This window comes from Staurois parvus, unplaced genomic scaffold, assembly GCF_062004578.1.
Source record: "Staurois parvus isolate SC_StPar_1 unplaced genomic scaffold, SC_StPar_1.0 ptg000261l, whole genome shotgun sequence".
NCBI lineage: Eukaryota > Metazoa > Chordata > Amphibia > Anura > Ranidae > Staurois > Staurois parvus.
Window position 1 is genome coordinate 306,354 of NW_028318057.1, and position 18,764 is coordinate 325,117.

Genomic DNA, 18,764 nt, shown 5'->3' on the forward strand with positions numbered 1-18,764 from the left:
TTTTACATATATCAATTTTAAGCATTATGTTTAAAACAAAGCTAATACATGTATTACATACCATGGGCCATAAAATCACGTCTGTTATAAAGTCAGAACAAAGCATCACTCTTCATATTGTAAATTAATCACCACAGTGGCCGTATAGCACCTTTGTAATACATGGGTGAAGTTATAACTATATAAAGAGGGTACCTTTCCAACGGAATCCACAAGATATTAAGCAAGCTAGCTGGTGATTCAACACATCATTATCCATTTAATACAATATCAGTTTTTTAAGGATAATGCACTTTCAATAAAAATTCACATTTTCAGTGCTACTGCATAACAATACAAGTGCTAGGTAAAGGAAGATATCGGGAGGATGTGTTAAACTGGATCTTATAAATTAATGGCCAGGCTGGCACACACTATTTGCATCATCGTCCTTCAGCTTCTAGCTTTTTGTGCTTTTTATGCAGGAGACCTTGAAGATGCTATATTAGCCGGGCAGCTCAAATAAATCTTTCTCTTTTGAAGAGGTACAATTTTATTAAATTAAGTTATACCTTGGCAACAGACTGCCTGCCTATGGCAGAAATGCATTTTTCTTTTTTAAAAATGGAGTTATCCTTCAAATTCTGGAGTAAACCAGCCCTCAAAGTCACAAAGAATAAGCCTCATGTGTGGATACAACTAAGAAATACAAGAATCATTAAAGACCTAGGTAAAAAATGCAGTTAGGTAAAATATAGAAAAGTGACTATCAAAATATTGTTGAAAGTTTTCTTTCTTAACATGATGCTTTAAGAGAGCATGCGTACAGAAACTGTATGTCATGCAAAAATAACAAGAAAAAAAAAAGAAAAGAAAAAACCCTATATCAAACAAGAAAAAGGTATGACCAAGCAAGATCATTTAATTACTTTTACACCCCAACTTACTCAACAGTTGTATTGTATGTTACATGTCCCTGCACAGATTTAATTTACTGTACAGTCATTTAGTGAACTATATCTGGACATATCTCTGGTCAGTTCAACTCATATACTATGCATTAACCTTTAAACCAAAATTAAAACACAGTAACGTTAATAACTTTTAGGTATAGATTTTATAATGCAAAGCAACAAATAGTTGTAATTTAATAATGTATGTACTATAGAGATCTTGTATCAGTGTTAGACAGTATGAGATAGATCCTTATATGTAATCTTCCCTCTACCCCCTTTGCCAGCACAGAAGTCAATGTAAAGCCAGCCATAGATGGATCGAATCACGGCCAGTTCAGCAGAGAATGGGCCGAGATTCGATCCATCTATTGGCAGGTTGATTTTACACAAGTTGATCCATTGATTAACTTGGGTACAGCCAGCATGTTGGATTTTTAGCATGCAATTACTGCCTGTGGCACTAATCACTTTGTTCTCCCAAAAGGGATGGCTCCCCACTGGGAGAACACAATAGCTCCGCGAGAGGGATTCCCTCATAAAAACTGAATGTGTTGATGGGGAAATCGAGCAATTCAAAATCTCATCATATATGACTTGACTTGTGCATTGAGAATTCTCCTCACTTCCTCTTCCAAATTCCATACAAATGAAAACTGGCTGGTTTTTCACTTTAGGGTTGAACATTAAGAAGATACAAAGTATGATGTAATCCTGTAAAGTATTTACTGAAATCATAAAATGTACTTTTACATATTTCTTACATATATAACTAAATCATTCCCGATAATCAACCTCCTGTAATACACAACAGTACTCACACTGGGAGAGAAAGTCATAACTTCCAATAAAAAATAAAAAATCACAAGTCTGCACAGTACTGTCAATCAACAGTTTGAACATGCTTACAGGAGAAGAAAGCAGAAAGATCACTGTTGGGCTGCGATGCTTGAAGCACAAACATGGCTAAACACAATTATAGTCCTTTGGAAAATAAGTCTAGGCTGAAATGCATGTGCACTGCTGTACGCTATGTAGGGCAAGTAAAGGGCAGTGTGATGCATTGTTACAATTCATTGCAATGTTTACTTTTTCCTTTTTTTAACACAAAAAAAGACTTCAACTCTGTGCACCACAGTGTGTTGTGACACACTGCAGTTCAGTGGCATATAAAAATAGGCCAGGGTTGTGAGGCAGGGTACCCCATCCCATTACTTTTTTCTTGTTTTTTTTAATGGCTAAATGTGCCAGGTGAGGATGAGTCATTGGTCGTTAGGACACTGGCAGGTGCTGGCTCCCTAACAACCAGGTGAACCGAGCAGCAAGCTGTCACATGTAATAATAACACTACTAAATGTTTCAGTTTGCACTGCAGCTACAGGTTCTTTTGACTACAAAAATTAATAAAATTGGTGCTGGAGAGAAAGGAAGAACCCTAATGCCTCGTACACACTATAAGAAAATCGTACGAAAATTTTCATACGAGGACCCATTGTCCAATAATCGAATCGTCAGTACACAGCTTTCGAGAAGCGCAAACATTTTTCTCGTACGACACCAGATTGCACGATTTTCGTTTAATCAGTACAGTAGTCGTCTGATTATACAATATGAATACAACGCAATACATGACATCACTTTCGAATTTCTTTTCTTTCATAGGAGAATTTTCGTATTTTTAGTAACCTTTTCCCTTTTGATGTGAGACTAGCAGGTGAAAAAAAACGGCCAATCGTTCGTCCGATATTCTCATCATGTGTACAGGGCATTAGATGAAACTAAACTCTGTGCATTGAGAAGAAAAGGAAAGAGGGGCGCCAGTATTAAAAGGTTATTTTTATTAAGCAAGGTAACTGAGGTAACTCACTAGACAGCAATAGAGAAAAGGCATGTACAGTATCTCAGGATAGACGTCATCCTTCATAGGTCCTGGAGGCTGGTGGAGAGGGCAGAATACCATTTAAGAACCAAAACTGCTGTGGGGACCTGGTCTCCCAGTTCCACGCTGTTAGCGTCCAGAAGCTGTGATGGAAACCAAGCTGGAACGCAAATGGCGGGCGAGTGGACGTGACATCACCACGTGAGCGTAATGCCGCAAAAAGGGGCGGTAACGCGTTTCGAATCATCAGCTTCTTCGTCAGATGGGTGTTCAGCCTTCTTTTAAAGTTATCCACTAATTTTTATTGATTGATGATGATTGATGACTAAAACTCTACTAAACCATACAGTATAGGTGGAAAATATAGTATATATTGTATATAGTATATAGAAGAATATAGAAAATGTAGTATAATATTGCATAGTATGATGAACCGCAGCTTGCCAGTGATTTGTATGTTGTTTCTGTAACTGCAGTTTTCAAAGTTGACATTTACTTACATAGCTTCTTACAGGTGTCAAACGCCTGTGACAGCTGCAATTTTTAAGCCCAGTGAGCAAGGGCCCTAAATCTGATCTACCCTCTTCCCAGAATGACAATCATGCTGTCCAAAACTTTTTGCTTGACTACTTCAACTAGAATGCAGATACCTTAAGACACGAAGTGTGTTATTGGCTAGATCACCAGATGAAATACAGGGAAAAAAAGCCTAAAAAAAGAAAAGTAATGAAGCCTCCACATCTAAGGCTACTTTCACACTACTCAGTAGCAAAAAATGCATATTTTTGCCGCACTTGCAGTGCCTTTTCACAGGGCAAGTGACTCAAAATTTGCACCAGAAACACAATGCAGGTGTATTGTTGATGCGTTTAGTCACGTTTTCTATTGATTTCAATAGGGAGGTGTGTTTTTTTACCGCATTAAACCTGCACCAAAAATGCTGCAACTAAAAAAAACACACTGGACTTGCAACACATCAGTGTGAAGAGTTTCACAGGAATACATGGTCACATGTTTTTCTTCCACTTGTTAAAGCAGTTGGCAAGCTGCAATATATTACACTTTTGTTTTTGGCTTTAATGCCACTTTAAATATATAGCTGCATCACTATAAATGGCAGGCATAGGTTGCTGAGTAACCTTAAGGTGGAATGTCAACTTAAAGGGCTTCCTTCTAAATGACTAACAAGACCAATGGTTTCCAAACTGCAGCCCGGGGGCTGGATGTAGCTCTTTGTTTGCCTGTATCCCAGCCCTTGGGACACTATTCCTCCCACTGATACCAACAATGGGGCACTATTCCTCCCTCTAATACCAGTGATGGGGCACTGTTCCTCACACTGACACTAACAATGGGACACTATCTATTCCTCCCACTGACATCAACAATGGGGCACTATCTATTTCTCACAACTGACACCATCAAGGAGGTACTATTCCTTACAATAAAAGCAATGATGAGGCATTGTTTTCTACCACTGATTCTGGTGCATTTTCTGCTCACACTGGGTGACTGGCCCACTAAAGTCTGAAGGCTAGTAAACTGGCCCTTTGCTTAGAAAGTTTGGACAGCCCTGACCGAGACTATAGGTATTTGTTACAGATGAATAGGAACACCTTGTGATGTCTAAGGAAAATACAACAGGTATCTCCCATACACTTACATGAGACACAATTACATACAGGCATAGATGGTATGACCGACCTGAAAATTGCTGAACTAGTGTTTATTGATTTATCTGCTGTTTGCAGTTTTCAAGGTCATGAAGCTGTAGTGATTTGAGAGGATTTTGTTTTTTCACTTCCTTTATCAGCTTTCAACCAGATACTAACTGCTAATATACCAACATACGTGTCTGCTGTCTAAAAATATTACAAAACACTGCTGAGTTTCTCACAAGCTGTTGTAACATAGGAATTTGGAAGCCAGCTTGTGGTAAAAAAGTTACATAGCTGTTGTGGACCTTTTGAATTTACATCTCAAAAACATGATTTATCAAGACATAATCCTATATAACATCAAGTCAGCATAGCCGGATGTTAAGGGTTAATTTGTCTTGGTTGGGAAGTCGAATGACCATCTAGCTAGAGAAATGTAAACAATGGGTGAAGGGATTTTTTTTCCTCCTAGAGACAAATATACTATTTGAAGTTCTACAGGTGGTCAAACACCATTATTCAGACTTCTATAGCAGGTAAACATATACAAGGTCTGGACAGGACAATAGAGGAACCAAACTGATTGTCTGAGAGCTTACCCAAACCTTGCAGAGTGTGATAAACCAACAGAACTCTCAAACTATCACAATATGCTATTGTCCACCAAGGGTGAAAGTATTAATAGTTGTTTACTGTGACTCCAATACAAGAGCCAGGCAAACAGAGAGTTTTTCCCTACCCATAGGAAATGTGGTTCTAAAACAAAGAAGTTAAATTCAGGACATTTAAGACTAAAAATTGAATGTATCTAACTAAAAAGATATTACTACAAAAGCATAGTATCTAGAGATGTTATAAAGAATAGGTTTTACACACCACCAAATATTCAGCAATGGGAACTATATATCACTAACTTGAGTATTGAGATGATGGAAAGTAAGATGTATTATAAACTAGCATTAGTTATATGTCTTATCAGGAAACAGACAGGATGGTATTTCAAGAAGGAATAACTGAATATACACCTATATTCCATGGTCCCTATTTAGAATATTATAGGTATGATCACTTCTCTATATGGAAAAAGACGTATATTTAATCCCTGAAATTACCTTAAAATGCCACCCGAGGTATGAGTCATCTCAAATACTCAAATTGTTCTATGATACATGACTGCCATCTGGCGGGCAGGTGAGAAATAGCTTATGTACACACATTTCTCAACTAGCCAATCAAGAAGCCTGGTGGGAAGGTATCTTAGAACAATGGATTAGTGGATATAAAAGCCCATGCACCTTTAAGAAAAAAAAAAACTCATCAAAAGAAAAACCTCATCAAAAGAAAAAAAACCTGACTGAAGAAAGACCTCATTGGAAGAAAATCGGAAGACATCTGAAGAGACCTCTCTATAACCCCTTTTCCATCCTTTCAAACTTCCAAACTTTACTAAATTGCTAAACCTCTGTACTCCTAACTTCCTACATTCTCCCATACTAAATCTCTATCACTTGCCCTATAATATCATTTCTAAAGGCGTTCCATTGCCAGCTGATCCATGGGAGAGTTTCATAGTCTGAATTCCGGGTGTGGTGAGACTATTCATTTACTTTTGCATTACCTTAGTGTATCACAACAATATTGGGTAGATATATATATGTAGAGAGATCCTGTTTTACTGTTAAAAATTGTGTGGTGTCATATTATAAAAAATTTTCATATTTCATAATTTATTAAATATTAATAATCAGAGTATAATTTATCAAGGAATAGCTTCTTGCAATCCTATGGCCACGGCTTGTGAGAATATAACCTTTGAGATACTCGAAATTATTAGTTATTAATAAATTTAATTTTTAATCAGATCATTTAGAAATTGTGATATTGATTTTATTATTTGGAAACATTAGTATTGTGTATTACATTGGTAGGGTATGTCTTTGATTGTGTGTATTAATATTCATTTATCACCAGTCTTTTGCGTTTTGTGTTAATATATATATAATTTTTGTACATAAATAAATTTTTATATTTATCTATTATAAGGCAAATTTTGTGTGTATGGTACGAAATCATATTGGCTAAAAGAATTCAAGGTATAATAATAAGTGGTGATCAAATTATCAAGGTGTCCAAATTATTGGTTTACTAAATATTTGCCGTATTTTAACGGCTGGAGGCACTGTAATATTTCATCTAAGGGAAAGGGACACGCCCTTTATAAGTAAAATATATCCTTACATAAACCACCACATAGCTAGGATGATGTTTTGGTACATAATTTGGTTTCATCAACTATAAGGTTCACATAAAATATTCCCATTTTTCTTTGCTGATCCTTTGTTGCTTGATGTTAAAAAGCTTATGTGTACATTAGGAGACAGGGTAGTACACATTAGTTTGAAGTTTTGTCCACATTTATGCAAAGTACAGTCAATATGCGACACGTTCTGAATGCGAACCACATCAGAAATTATTTCCTGGATGGAAGATAGATAGTCATGCAACAATTTAAACTGTAAGCATGCATGAAACCCCCATGCATGTTACCTTGCTGTTACTACTTTACCTGACGTGGGGGGAACTGCAAACCTCACAGAAAGCCAAGAGTAAGGAAGAGCAAGGAAGAAGAGAGAAAAGAAAGAAAGAGAGTGGAACACATAAACACACATACTAGAGAGTCTAAGTATCAAAGACAATGAGAAATCAGGCCAGCAAGGTATTTCTTCATCCAAATGACCCCACATTTAAATATGGCTGCATTACTTTGAAAAAAATGGCTGTGCTGCATACATCTAAGAAATGAAATTATATGACAACAGTTGATAACTATAAACAGACATCTAGTCCATGGAAAAAGCATCTCCAAATGACACCAGTCACAATAACAAATGGAAAAACATCAATCTACACATTGATGCATTGTATGGTCAAACTACTACAGTAACATAATATCCTACATTAAATGTATTGGACACATCTACCAGGTTCTGTCTTTTACCTTCATCTTGTTTGAGAGGTGTATCAACAGTGACAACTTCTCCGGCTCCAACCTGGGTCCTGGCGCTCAGTGTGATTCGATAGCGTGAGATAGGATCTGTTCTTGTCAAAGTGTATTTTGTCTGATTTGGTGATAGCGTCTCTACCACTGGTCTTGCAAATCTGGTTCCATTAACTGAATGCAAAAGTTAATAAACAATATCAGAATATTAAATGAAATAGTGCCTGAATATACTTGCATACTATATTCCAGGTGCTCTATACTTATGAATCAAAATTTTAAATATTTGGCTGTAGCAGGAGGCATTTTGTTCGCAAAGGGCTGGACAGCGGTACAATTATGAGTGTCTGCAAGCAACAGTGAAGCATAGTGGAGGTTCCCTACAAGTCTGGGGTGGCATTTCTGTAAATTGAGCTGAAGGTTTGGTCAGGATCAATGGTGTCCTCAATGTTAAGACATACAGTACAGGCAGATATTTATTCATCATGCCATACCATTAGGGAAGTGTGTGATTGTTCCCAAATGTATTCTGCAGTAGGACAATGACCCAAAACATACAGCCAATGTCATTAAGAACTATCTTCAGTGTAAAGAAAAAAAAAGGAGTCTTGGAAGTGATGGTTTGGCCCCCACAGAGCTCTGATCTCAACACATCCACAGAAGATTGGTGGTTATGTTTGGAACAACCTACCTGCCAAGTTCTTTCAAAAACCATGTGCAAGTGTACCTAAAAGAATTGATGCTGTTTCAAAGGTAAAGGGAGGTCACACCGAATAATGATTTGATTTGGGTTTCTCTTCTGTTCATTTACTTACCATTTTGTTAAGTGACAAGAATAAACTAATAACACTTCTATTTCTGAAAGCATTCTTACATTACAGCACTTTTTTCAGACCTGCTTAAAACCTTTTCACAGTACTTAATGATAAAAAAAAACAAAATAAAATTATAAACACTGACTCAAGGCCCACAAAAATAACCCCTTTACAACCTCCACACTTCAAACATATAAAAAGTTCCTAGTCCTTCTGTACCAATAAACCCATATATAAACTTAAATATCATTAACGCATTTAATATTCATATATTATATTAATTTATGATTTTTAGCTCTATTGGTCCATCCAGTGCAACCATAAAAAAAAACCAAAAAGTTACAATCTTACACCCACAATTGATCCAGAAGAAGGCAAAGAACCCAGCAAAGCATGATCCAATTTTCTCCTGCAGGGGAAAAAATTCCTTCCTTATCCCCCGAGAGGTAATTGGATATTCCCTGGATCAACTTTACCTATATACAGTTGTGTTCAAAATAATAGCAGTGTGTTGAAAAAAGTGAATAAAGCTCAAAATCCTTCTAATAGCTTTTATTTCCATACACACAAATGTATTGGGAACACTACACATTATATTCCAAATCAAAACATGAAGAAAAATATATCAAATTTGTGTTGTTCCTCTAAAAAAATTGAAGAAAAGTGAATATAAGACTGTTCAAAAAAATAGCAGTGTTTGTATTCTTCTTTGCAAACTCAAACATTCACTATATAAACTGAAAAATGTTTGAAGATTTTACTTTCCTTTGAATCACTTAATTAATATTTCATTGTATAAGCACTGTTTCTGAGAACTGCTGTACATCTGTGTTGCATGGAGTCAACCAACTTCTGGCACCTGTGAACAGGTATTCCAGCCCAGGATGATTGGACTACATTCCACAGTTCTTCTCTGCATTTTTGATGTCACCTCACAAGTTTTCTATTGGATTAGGATCCGGGGATTGGGCTGGCCACTCCATAACGTCAATTTTGTTGGTCTGGAACCAAGATGTTGCACGTTTACTGGTGTGTTTGGGTTTGTTGTCTTGTTGGAACACCCATTTCAAGGGCATTTCCTCTTCAGCATAAGGCAGCATGACCTCTTCAAGTATTCTGATATATTCAAACTGATCCATGATCCCTGGTATGCGATAAATAGGCCCAACACCGTAGTATGAGAAACATCCCCATATCATGATGCTTGCGCAACCATGCTTCACTATCTTCACAGTGTACTGTGGCTTGAATTCAGTGTTTGGGGGTCGTCTGACAAACTGTCTCCGGCCACTAGACCCAAAAAGAACAATCTTACTTTCATCAGTCCACAAAATGTTCTCCTTAGGCCAGTCAATGTGCTCTTTGGCAAATTGTAACCTCTTCAGCACATGTCTTTTTTTCAACAGTGGGACTTTGCGGGGGCTTCTTGCAGATAGCTTGGCTTCACATAGGCGTCTTCTAATTGTAACAGTACTCACAGGGAACTTTAGACCTTCTTGTAAATGGTAGTTTTTCGCTTTCTTCCACATCTTTCAGGCTTTGGTTGCCATTTTAAAGCATTTGCAATCATTTCAGCTGAGCAGCCTATCATTTTCTGCACTTCTTTATATGTTTTCCCCTCTCCAATCAACTTTTTAATCAAGGTATGCTGTTCTTCTGAACAATGTCTGGAACGACCCATTTTCCTCAGAATTTCAGAGAGAAATGCACTGTAACCAGCATGTACAACATTTGCTGCCTTCCTTCCTTAAATAAGGGCAATAATTGCCACTTGTTTTCAAAGAATGAATGACCTCACTAATAGAACTCCACACTGCTATTATTTTGAACATGCCCCTTTCAATTAGTGATTCAATTACACAGAATCAGCAACATGCATGTCATGACTGTTGGGTCTGTTGGATTTCTATTACTCTACTACACCTGCTAGTAAATTATTTGCCATGTAGAAATATCATTTCTACCAAAAACAGAGATTGATCAGGTTAGTGATGTCTGACTACTATTATTTTGAACACAACTGTATATTGCTATCATATCTCCTCTCCAGCGTCTCTTCTCCAGGGAAAATAAATTTAGTGTTTGTAGTCATTCCTCGTAACTGAGGTCCTCCAGTCCCCTTCATAGCTCTTTCGCCCTTCTCTGGACTCTCTCCAGTTCCAGCACATCCTTCCTGAGAACTGGACGGCATACTCCATGTTTGGCCAAACCAGAGTTTTGTAAAGTGGGAAAGTTATAGTCTAATCTCTAGAGTAAATACCTTTTTTAATGCATGTAATATTCGGCTAGCTTTGGTTGCTGCAGCATGGCATTGCATGCCATGGCTGAGCCTCCCAGATCTTTTTCCACCCTGGAATCCTCCATTGGCTCTCCACGTAGCGTGTAACTTGCATTCATATTTTTGGCCCCCAAGTGCGTTATTTTACATTTTCCGGCATTAAACCTCATTTGCCATGTAGTTGCCCACACCTTAATTTTTTTTTTTTATTTGTTATACTAGTCTAAATTAACCGCTTCCCTATAGCAGAAATAATGCTACAGGGTGGCAATGCTGCACAAAATCACACATATATATATATATATATATATATATATACGTGATTTCGGATTTCCAGGTAGGGGGCGCGCTGCCATTCGCAGCTACAGCTGTCGATTACCAGGTCTCGGAAGGTGATTCCCCGCCTGCGCTCGCCAAGTATCACTGACGGGGGAGAGGTCTGTATGTAAACAATACAGATCTCTCCCCTGTCAGCTCCAGCAGGCTGCTTTGTATTGCTTTGCATAGCAGAGCAATACAAAGTAGTGTGCTTGCACAGTTAAACTCACACAGCACACAGTTAACCCTTTGATTGCCCCAGATGTTAACCCTTTCCTGCCCAGTGTCATTAGTATGGTGTCAGTGCTTTTTATTAGCACTGATCACTGTATTAGTGTCACTGGGGATGACAGTGATAGTTAGTCAGCTCCCCCCCCCCCAGTGTCAGAATGCCTCCAGTCCCACAGTCCCGCTATAAGTTGCTGATCGCCACCATCAGTAGTATAAAAATAAAATAAAAATTCCAGTATACATACCACCATTTGTAGATGCCATAACTTTCACACAAACCAATTAATTTACACTTATTGGGATTTTTTTTTTAGCAAAGTTGTGTAGCAGAATATATTTTGGCCTAAATTTATGACGAAATTAAATTTTTCTAAAAAATTTTTATTGGATATGTTTTATAGCAAAAAGTAAAAAATACAGGGTTTATTTTTTTCAAAATTGTCGGTCTTTTTTCTCTCCTCTCCAATCAACTTTTTAATCAAGGTACGCTGTTCTTCTGAACAATGTCTGGAACAACCCATTTTCCTCAGAATTTCAGAGAGAAATGCACTGTAACCAGCATGTACAACATTTGCTGCCTTCCTTCCTTAAATAAGGGCAATAATTGCCACCTGTTTTTCAAAGAATGAATGACCTCACTAATAAAACTCCACACTGCTATTATTTTGAACATGCCCCTTTCAATTAGTGATTCAATTACACAGAATCAGCAGCATGCATGTCATGACTGTTGGGTCTGTTGGATTTCTATTACTCTACTACACCTGCTAGTAAATTATTTGCCATGTAGAAATATCATTTCTACCAAAAACAGTGATTGATCAGGTTAGTGATGTCTGACTGCTATTATTTTGAACACAACTGTATGTCAGTAACCAGTAATATTTTGTGTGGGGAACTCTGTTAAAAGCTTTTGCAAAATCCAATTATACCACGTCCACTGCCACCCCTCTGTTCAAGGTTTTGCTCGCCTCCTCATAAAAAGAAATCAGATTTGTTTGACAACTTCTGTCTTTCATGAATCCATGCTGTCTGGTGCTTAAAATATTTTTTTCCAGCAAGAACTCATCTATGTGGTCTTTTATTAAACTCTCCAGTATCTTCCCAACTATAGAAGTTAAATGAACAGATCTATATTTACTTGGTAAAGATTTTGACTGCTTTTTAAATATTGGCACCACATTGGCCTTACGCCAATTAAGTGGTACTATGCAGGTCATTAAAGAGCCCCTAAAAATTAGAAACAATGGCTTTAAAATGACAACGCTCAATTCTTTAAGGACCCGTGGGTGTATGCCATCTGGTCCAGGTGCTTTATTCACCTTTATTCTGTCTAAATATTTTTGGATCATATCAGTTGTGAGCCAATGTGGATCATCTGGAGCTGTGTCAATACCATGCCCATTATGGACAAGAGCTCCCCCATGCTCCTTTGTATACACAGAGCTGAAGAAGGTATTTAATACATTTGCCTTCTCTTTGTCCCCAGTCACCCACTCTAGATTATTTTATAAAAGGCCTATATGCTTGGACCTGACCTTTGTACTATTAATATATTTGAAGAATTTGTCGTTCGTTTTCAATTTTTGCGCCCTTTATTTACTTTTTGCATATTCTGTTATATTCTTTGTAATGTTTAAATGATGATAGTGTTCCTTAATTTTTATATTTCATAAAAGCTCTTTTCTTATTATTCATAGCTTTTTTAACTTTGGCAGTAAGCCACATAGGTTTGATTTTTAGGCTTTTAAACTTGTTGCTCATGGGAATATATTTTGCAGTGTGTTCACATACAGACTTTTTGAAGAACTCCCATTTCTGTGTTGTGTTCATCGATGCCAATATTCCCTTACAATCTAAGTCTTGGAGAGCAGCTCTCAGCCTTGGAAAATTAGCTCTCTTAAATTTGAGCGTTTTATTTTTCCCGTATGTGCTTGATGTTTACAGCTACCAATAAATGAAATCATGTTATGGTCACTACTACCCAGATGTTCTTTTATATGGACATTCATAATAAGCTCTGCATGGTTTGAGATTACCAGGTCCATCAGAGCATCATTCCTAGTTGGGGCCTCTATGAACTGTACCATAAAAGTGTCCTGTAGTAGGCTTATACATTTTTGCCCTTTAACTATTCCTGAAGTACCATTATTCCAGTCAATTTCTGGGTAGTTAAAATCCCTCATTATTATCACTGTCCCAGCCCTTGCAGCCCTTTCGATCTGTGCAAGGAGCACAGTGCATGGTACGTCTTAGTTGACAGGTCAAGTACAAAATGGTGTAAATTCATGCATCTAAGCACAGCACATTCCCAAATATATGGGCCAATAGTGTACTCTCGTAGCAGATAAGGAGGCAACTTTCAGTAATAATGTTGGGTGCTTCTATGTACAAAGGCATAAAGTTCACTTTGCAAAGTGAACATGCTCTACTTAGTAAACTAGCCACTTTGTCTCAATACAAACCTGCTTCACAGGTACAAAACTAGTAGAGCTGTGTTAGTTTTCAGTAATACTCACATGCTTGGTAGCGTAGATTATATCCAGTTAGATTTCCATTTGGGTGTTCTGGAGAGCTCCATTCCAAAATTATACTTTCACGATTTGGCTCACTGAATCTAAAGTTCTTAGGTTGACTGGGCGCTGCAAAAAAATTAAGTTTTGTTAGATTGCATGTGAAAAGTTGTAAGAGGATTGGCCACTTGATATGTGTAGTGCTTAAGTTTTGGAATGCAATATTTTTTTTTAAATAAAACTAAAACATAATTAACTCTTTGAATGTATCTGTGAAAAGAAAATAAACTCTTACTTTGAACATTCTGCTTGGCAGGTTTTTACAACTCTGTGATTTATCAACATTGGACAATAAATGAAGGTTCACATATGTAATCTCAACTGGTAAAAATGTAATTCTACATATCAAATGGAAAAACTTTACGTCCTCCAGTATGAAGAAACTTACCGCCCTCTGGTGTGGTAAACTCCTTAATATCACTCTTCGGGCCATCCCCACGCCCATTCACTGCTACCATGTATAATTTGTAGTTGCTGTAAGGTATCAGGAATGACACAATTCCCCGCACGCGATCTCCGATAAAACTCTGCTGTAACTTCTTTCGAGAGACCCAGTGTCCCCTCAGCAAACTACTCTCCCTCCAGTAATAGGCCTTCAAGATACACAACTCAATCATTTAACAGCTAACATTTTGATATTAGTGGGAAGTTGATTGGGTTCTCGGGGAGTTAAGATAGTCAAAGGTTCACTGGTTAGCACCATTCTGAATTTTGAATAAACAACAGTGACATCTGCACAATGGTTAGACATGAATCAGTGGCAAATACTGCCTTATAGATTATTTATCAATTTAACATTGGTTAGCTGGTAATTGGGTCACACTTGTGAACATATATTTTAAATTAATAAGGTTGTTTTTTTCATATTCATGTTATTTAGATATCAGTGGAGTGTTATAAGTAGTAGGTGTAAGTTCTGCTCACTCTGTATTCCATGAGGCTTCCTTGGATAGAAGCAGGGGTCACACGACTCCATTGAAGGGAAATGGCAGTGCTGTTCATGACCCTTAATTTAATGTCAGAGGGTGCTGTCTTAGGATCTGAGGGCAAAGAAAAGCTTTAAACAAAACTAACTATAAAATAGCTCCAGTCCTACAGAGAGTTTTTCTCTTATTCTTTAGACTTGCTAAACTGTTCCTGCTTGCTCCTCCTTATTTACATGACTGGTATCAAATAAAAATGTTTAGTTTTTATTGTAAATATGTTTTTTAAATGCAGCTACCATTTTACTAGAAAATTCTACTCTATGTTAAGATATGGAGTAGCATCTATACAGTACATATGTTAACAATTAAATCCTTACACACAGAACCTGATGTAACAGGATCACTTAGAGTCCTCTCAAACTTTCTTCTCTCCAGCTTGATTCACTGTAATTTGAATTGGGATCTTGGCTATTTATGTTTTAATTATTTTTAAGGCACCCATGCCCCTTTTCATTACTTTTTAATAGCTTAGTAGGAGTGTTATTAGAAAAAAATGCATGTAGAGATGCAATTCTAATATGTTTTGGTGGCAGGAAATATATATATTTCAAATTCAGTTACTGCATTTAGGGCCCATTCACACTATTGCATTGTGTTAGCTCACGTGCACTAAAGCTTGTTAAGCTGTGATAATGTGCATTGCACATGTGAATTTATTTGAATGGCCTGCCTAATGCACCCAAAAAGGTGTGCACTACACTGCAACACATTAGTCTGTCGGCAAGGTGTGTTTGGTTGCTATTTAGAATGAATGCCACCACATTGCACCAATGAGTGTAACACAAAAGCAAAAATGGGCTCTAAAACCAAACTACAACACCACATCTTAGATTCAGCACATATTTACCAAGCATTTAATAATCATCTTTATTGAAGCCCTGAATTACTCTTTAGCTCTAATGTGTTAAAGTGGAACTTTACTCTCTCAATTAACACTGAATATTTTTAAACCTTATGCTGCTAGTATTAATAGATAGGTATCAGGATATAATATTTGCTTGTTTTAAACTTTTCTTAACATTTCTTCAGTTGCTTCCTGGTTTCCTGGCCTATGATAGCATGCATCTCATGAGTCTTCAGGAGAGGAGGAGCAGATTTCCCAACTAAGCACACCCTCCTGCCTGCATGCCTGAGCTAAGGGCAGATGGATTACAGGAAGTATATGCTGCTTGAATCATATCCCTTACTCAAGATGGCTAAGACCAGAAATGCTATGGGGGGTGTTTTTCAAAGTGATTTCTCAGCAAAATAAAGCATGGACACATGGATGGATGGGGAGTTTGCTTTGAATATTAAACATTAATTAAATAGCGTTTTTGGTTTATAGTGCTCAGATGCAGTGAAGTTCTGCTTTAAGTGTCTTTCTTCATAGAATTGTTTTCTCATAGTTTTTGACTTCTCAAAATTGATTTGGCCGTTTTGGAGCAGAAAATTCAGATTACACGTTTTTGGCACAAATAACCTTTGCCACATATATTGTACACTAATCTAATTGCCACTGGAAAATTGATTTATCACACCAAAAAGGTAATGTACTGATAAACATACTGATTCCTAACCTCATTGTATCCCCTAAATCCCCCTTAAGTTTAAATTCAACCTAACCAATATAACCAAATCTTTTCATATAATTTCAAAAGTTGTTATAATATTTTGTGCCTTCAGCATTCATTAAACTATAACCTTGTCTCAAAGGTGCTGTTTCAGACACTTACTGTTACAAGGTGATATCTGTCTCACAGTTTTGATGCTGCACTGACACTGTTTCACACACATCCCTTGATGTAGACTACAAGCAGGCATGCCAACAACCATTGCATAGGCATTGTCCACCACTGTTACTATTGGGAACCCCTTAAAACTAACCAAAAAGAGATAAACTTTGTCACTGATTTACAACAGACCAAATTATCAGCACCAAATTGCCTGCGCTGCACCAAAATACAATGATCAATAATAATAATGCCCTAAACAGGCACACACTGTTTAACTGCTTGTAAACACTAATCTAAAGAACACAAGTTTTAGCAAGCTTTTTTCAATCATTTGACAAGCTTTGACCAGTGTTCCTAAAGCAGCCTTCAGTGCTAGTCCAGGTGTGATGAATACAAATCTTCATAGCATCATTGGCACTGCTTAAAAGAGAGTGAAAGTTATGCTACTGTGTCTTCTAGTACTTACAGTCTTCCCCTGAGTATCCAGTGACAGTGTTCGGCTCTGATGCTCTGCCATACTCATTTTCAGCCTGTACCCTTATCTCATAAGGTGTGTACACTGGGGTGTTCCAAACAACATGCTTGTTATTCCAAACCGTGATATTATTCCAGGCTTCTCCTGATTGACGCTGTCGCCATTTGACATTGTATCGCAAGTTTGGCCCATATGCCTGTGTGGAGTTCAGTGGCTGTTGGTTGTAAAGAAAAATAACACAAATAAAAATGTAGTGTCTATGGAAAAAACAATTGAGCTTGTCTTAGCGGTTAACTTGAATCAGACTATTACCCTCCTATCATTAACCTCCCTAGCGGTCTGATTATGTCCATATTTCTGTGCTCAAAGCGGTACAATTTTGCATGGAAATATGTATTTTTTTTATTGTAGGCCTGTAATTTTTAGGAATAACTCACTGAAATCTGTCCGAACAAGAGTCTATTAAACATCCCGGGTATGATAAAATTTGAAACACGAAATCATAAATTATAATTTAATAAATAATCATAAAAAATAATAATATAATAATACATTTAATTTAATAATATAATCAAACCAAAAACACTGAAATTTGAAATATAGCGCCAAGTTTGCACATCACTGAGCAAAGTCGCAAAATCGTTTTCACTGTCTGATGACGAATTTCCCCACAAATCATTATCACTCAATTCTGCAAGTAGTTCTAATTTACTATCGCTGTTCTCTAGCTGGTCTAAAACCGGTTTTGACCTAAAGGGACACTTTTTGGACACCATGGACGTTTCTCAGTTTCCAGGCAAAAAGAACGGTACAAATGCAGGCAGGGCACAGGACAAAGCACTAGGGACAAAATGTATGTGAAATGGTTTGATACAGTAATGTTTTACTATGTGATTTTAGTGTATTGAGTGAATGTCACTTTTTGCCATTTTCAAATTTCCCACAGTTCCGTCCCCCATACGTCCCGACGCTCGCAGGGGACAGAACTCAGATGACAGATGCTGGCATCCGCCGGATTACATTGCCGGGGACACCGCAGGAGGGACATCGCGGGAGCGCAGGACAAGGTAAGTGAAGAAGAGATGCCGGAGCAGCGCCTCATGGTAAGCCCGAGTGTAGCTCGGGGTTACCGCTTTTGGTACTGAAACTTTACCCCGAGCTACACTCGGGAATACCATCAGGGAGGCTACAGGGTATCAAAACTATTCTGTTCTGGCATACTCTTTCTATACTATGCACATTGGCACCCTCACATACAAGCCATAATTGAACTAAAACTGTATTAGTTTTTTACCTGAAGGTTTAAAAGAAAAAAAAATGTTCTTTGTTTTTTATATGAAAATTCTGTACAGTATTGCTGAATGATTATTGGACACAGGGACAGCATGAACAGGATGAGAAAAGCACTATTGTTCCTCTCTAGAGATTCTAGAGAATCTGCAACAGAGATCCAGACAGAATTAAGAATCTAACAGCAGTTCTAGCACTCCCTACTGTACCAACGAAAATGTTCTGTTTATAGGTAGGTGTAGGTTGACCTCCTTAGAACAGTTGGTGTTGTCAACAACTGCCATGCAGGGAGAGTGGAGGGCAGGGGGAATTCATGTGTCTCTTTGGCCTCCTCCCTACATGAGCCTTTCCACTTCTAGCACCTTGTTCATCACTGTCTGCTAGTCACCCCCTTGCCAGGTGTTGCTCCCTGTAAGTGTTGCATACGTATCCCTGAGTGTCTCTGCCAGTTGGATACTGCTGCATAGACTCTGTTACAGTGTGATTGGAACATTTTTGAAAATACACTTCCTAGAAATCTCTGACCTCCATGTGTCTTTCCTTCCTGTTTCAGTGCCACCACCATGCCTCATGCCCACCTACATGTTTGTGTTGCTACCTGATAAAATGTACGTGG

The 18,764-nt window shown here is 37.6% G+C and overlaps 1 protein-coding gene across 24 annotated transcripts in view; it reads right to left on the reverse strand.

Moving 5' to 3' along the window:
* The window catches only part of NFASC (neurofascin), a 222,619-nt gene that overhangs the window by 21,834 nt on the left and 182,021 nt on the right, over positions 1–18,764 (reverse strand). For 15 of the 24 annotated variants that reach the window (XR_016313276.1, XM_089681130.1, XM_089681128.1 and 12 more), the window contains 6 exons: positions 16,850–17,072; positions 14,607–14,722; positions 14,071–14,275; positions 13,629–13,751; positions 7,468–7,641; positions 7,036–7,050 (listed from right to left, as the gene is read on the reverse strand). Coding sequence is in view for 23 of the 24 variants with exons in the window: in XM_089681130.1 (XP_089537256.1) it covers positions 7,036–7,050; positions 7,468–7,641; positions 13,629–13,751; positions 14,071–14,275; positions 14,607–14,722; positions 16,850–17,072 (856 nt within the window). In the remaining variant the exon portion in view is untranslated. The remainder of the gene's footprint in view (positions 1–7,035; positions 7,051–7,467; positions 7,642–13,628; positions 13,752–14,070; positions 14,276–14,606; positions 14,723–16,849; positions 17,073–18,764) is intronic. The other 9 variants (XM_089681142.1, XM_089681143.1, XM_089681137.1 and 6 more) reach the window with 3 other exon arrangements.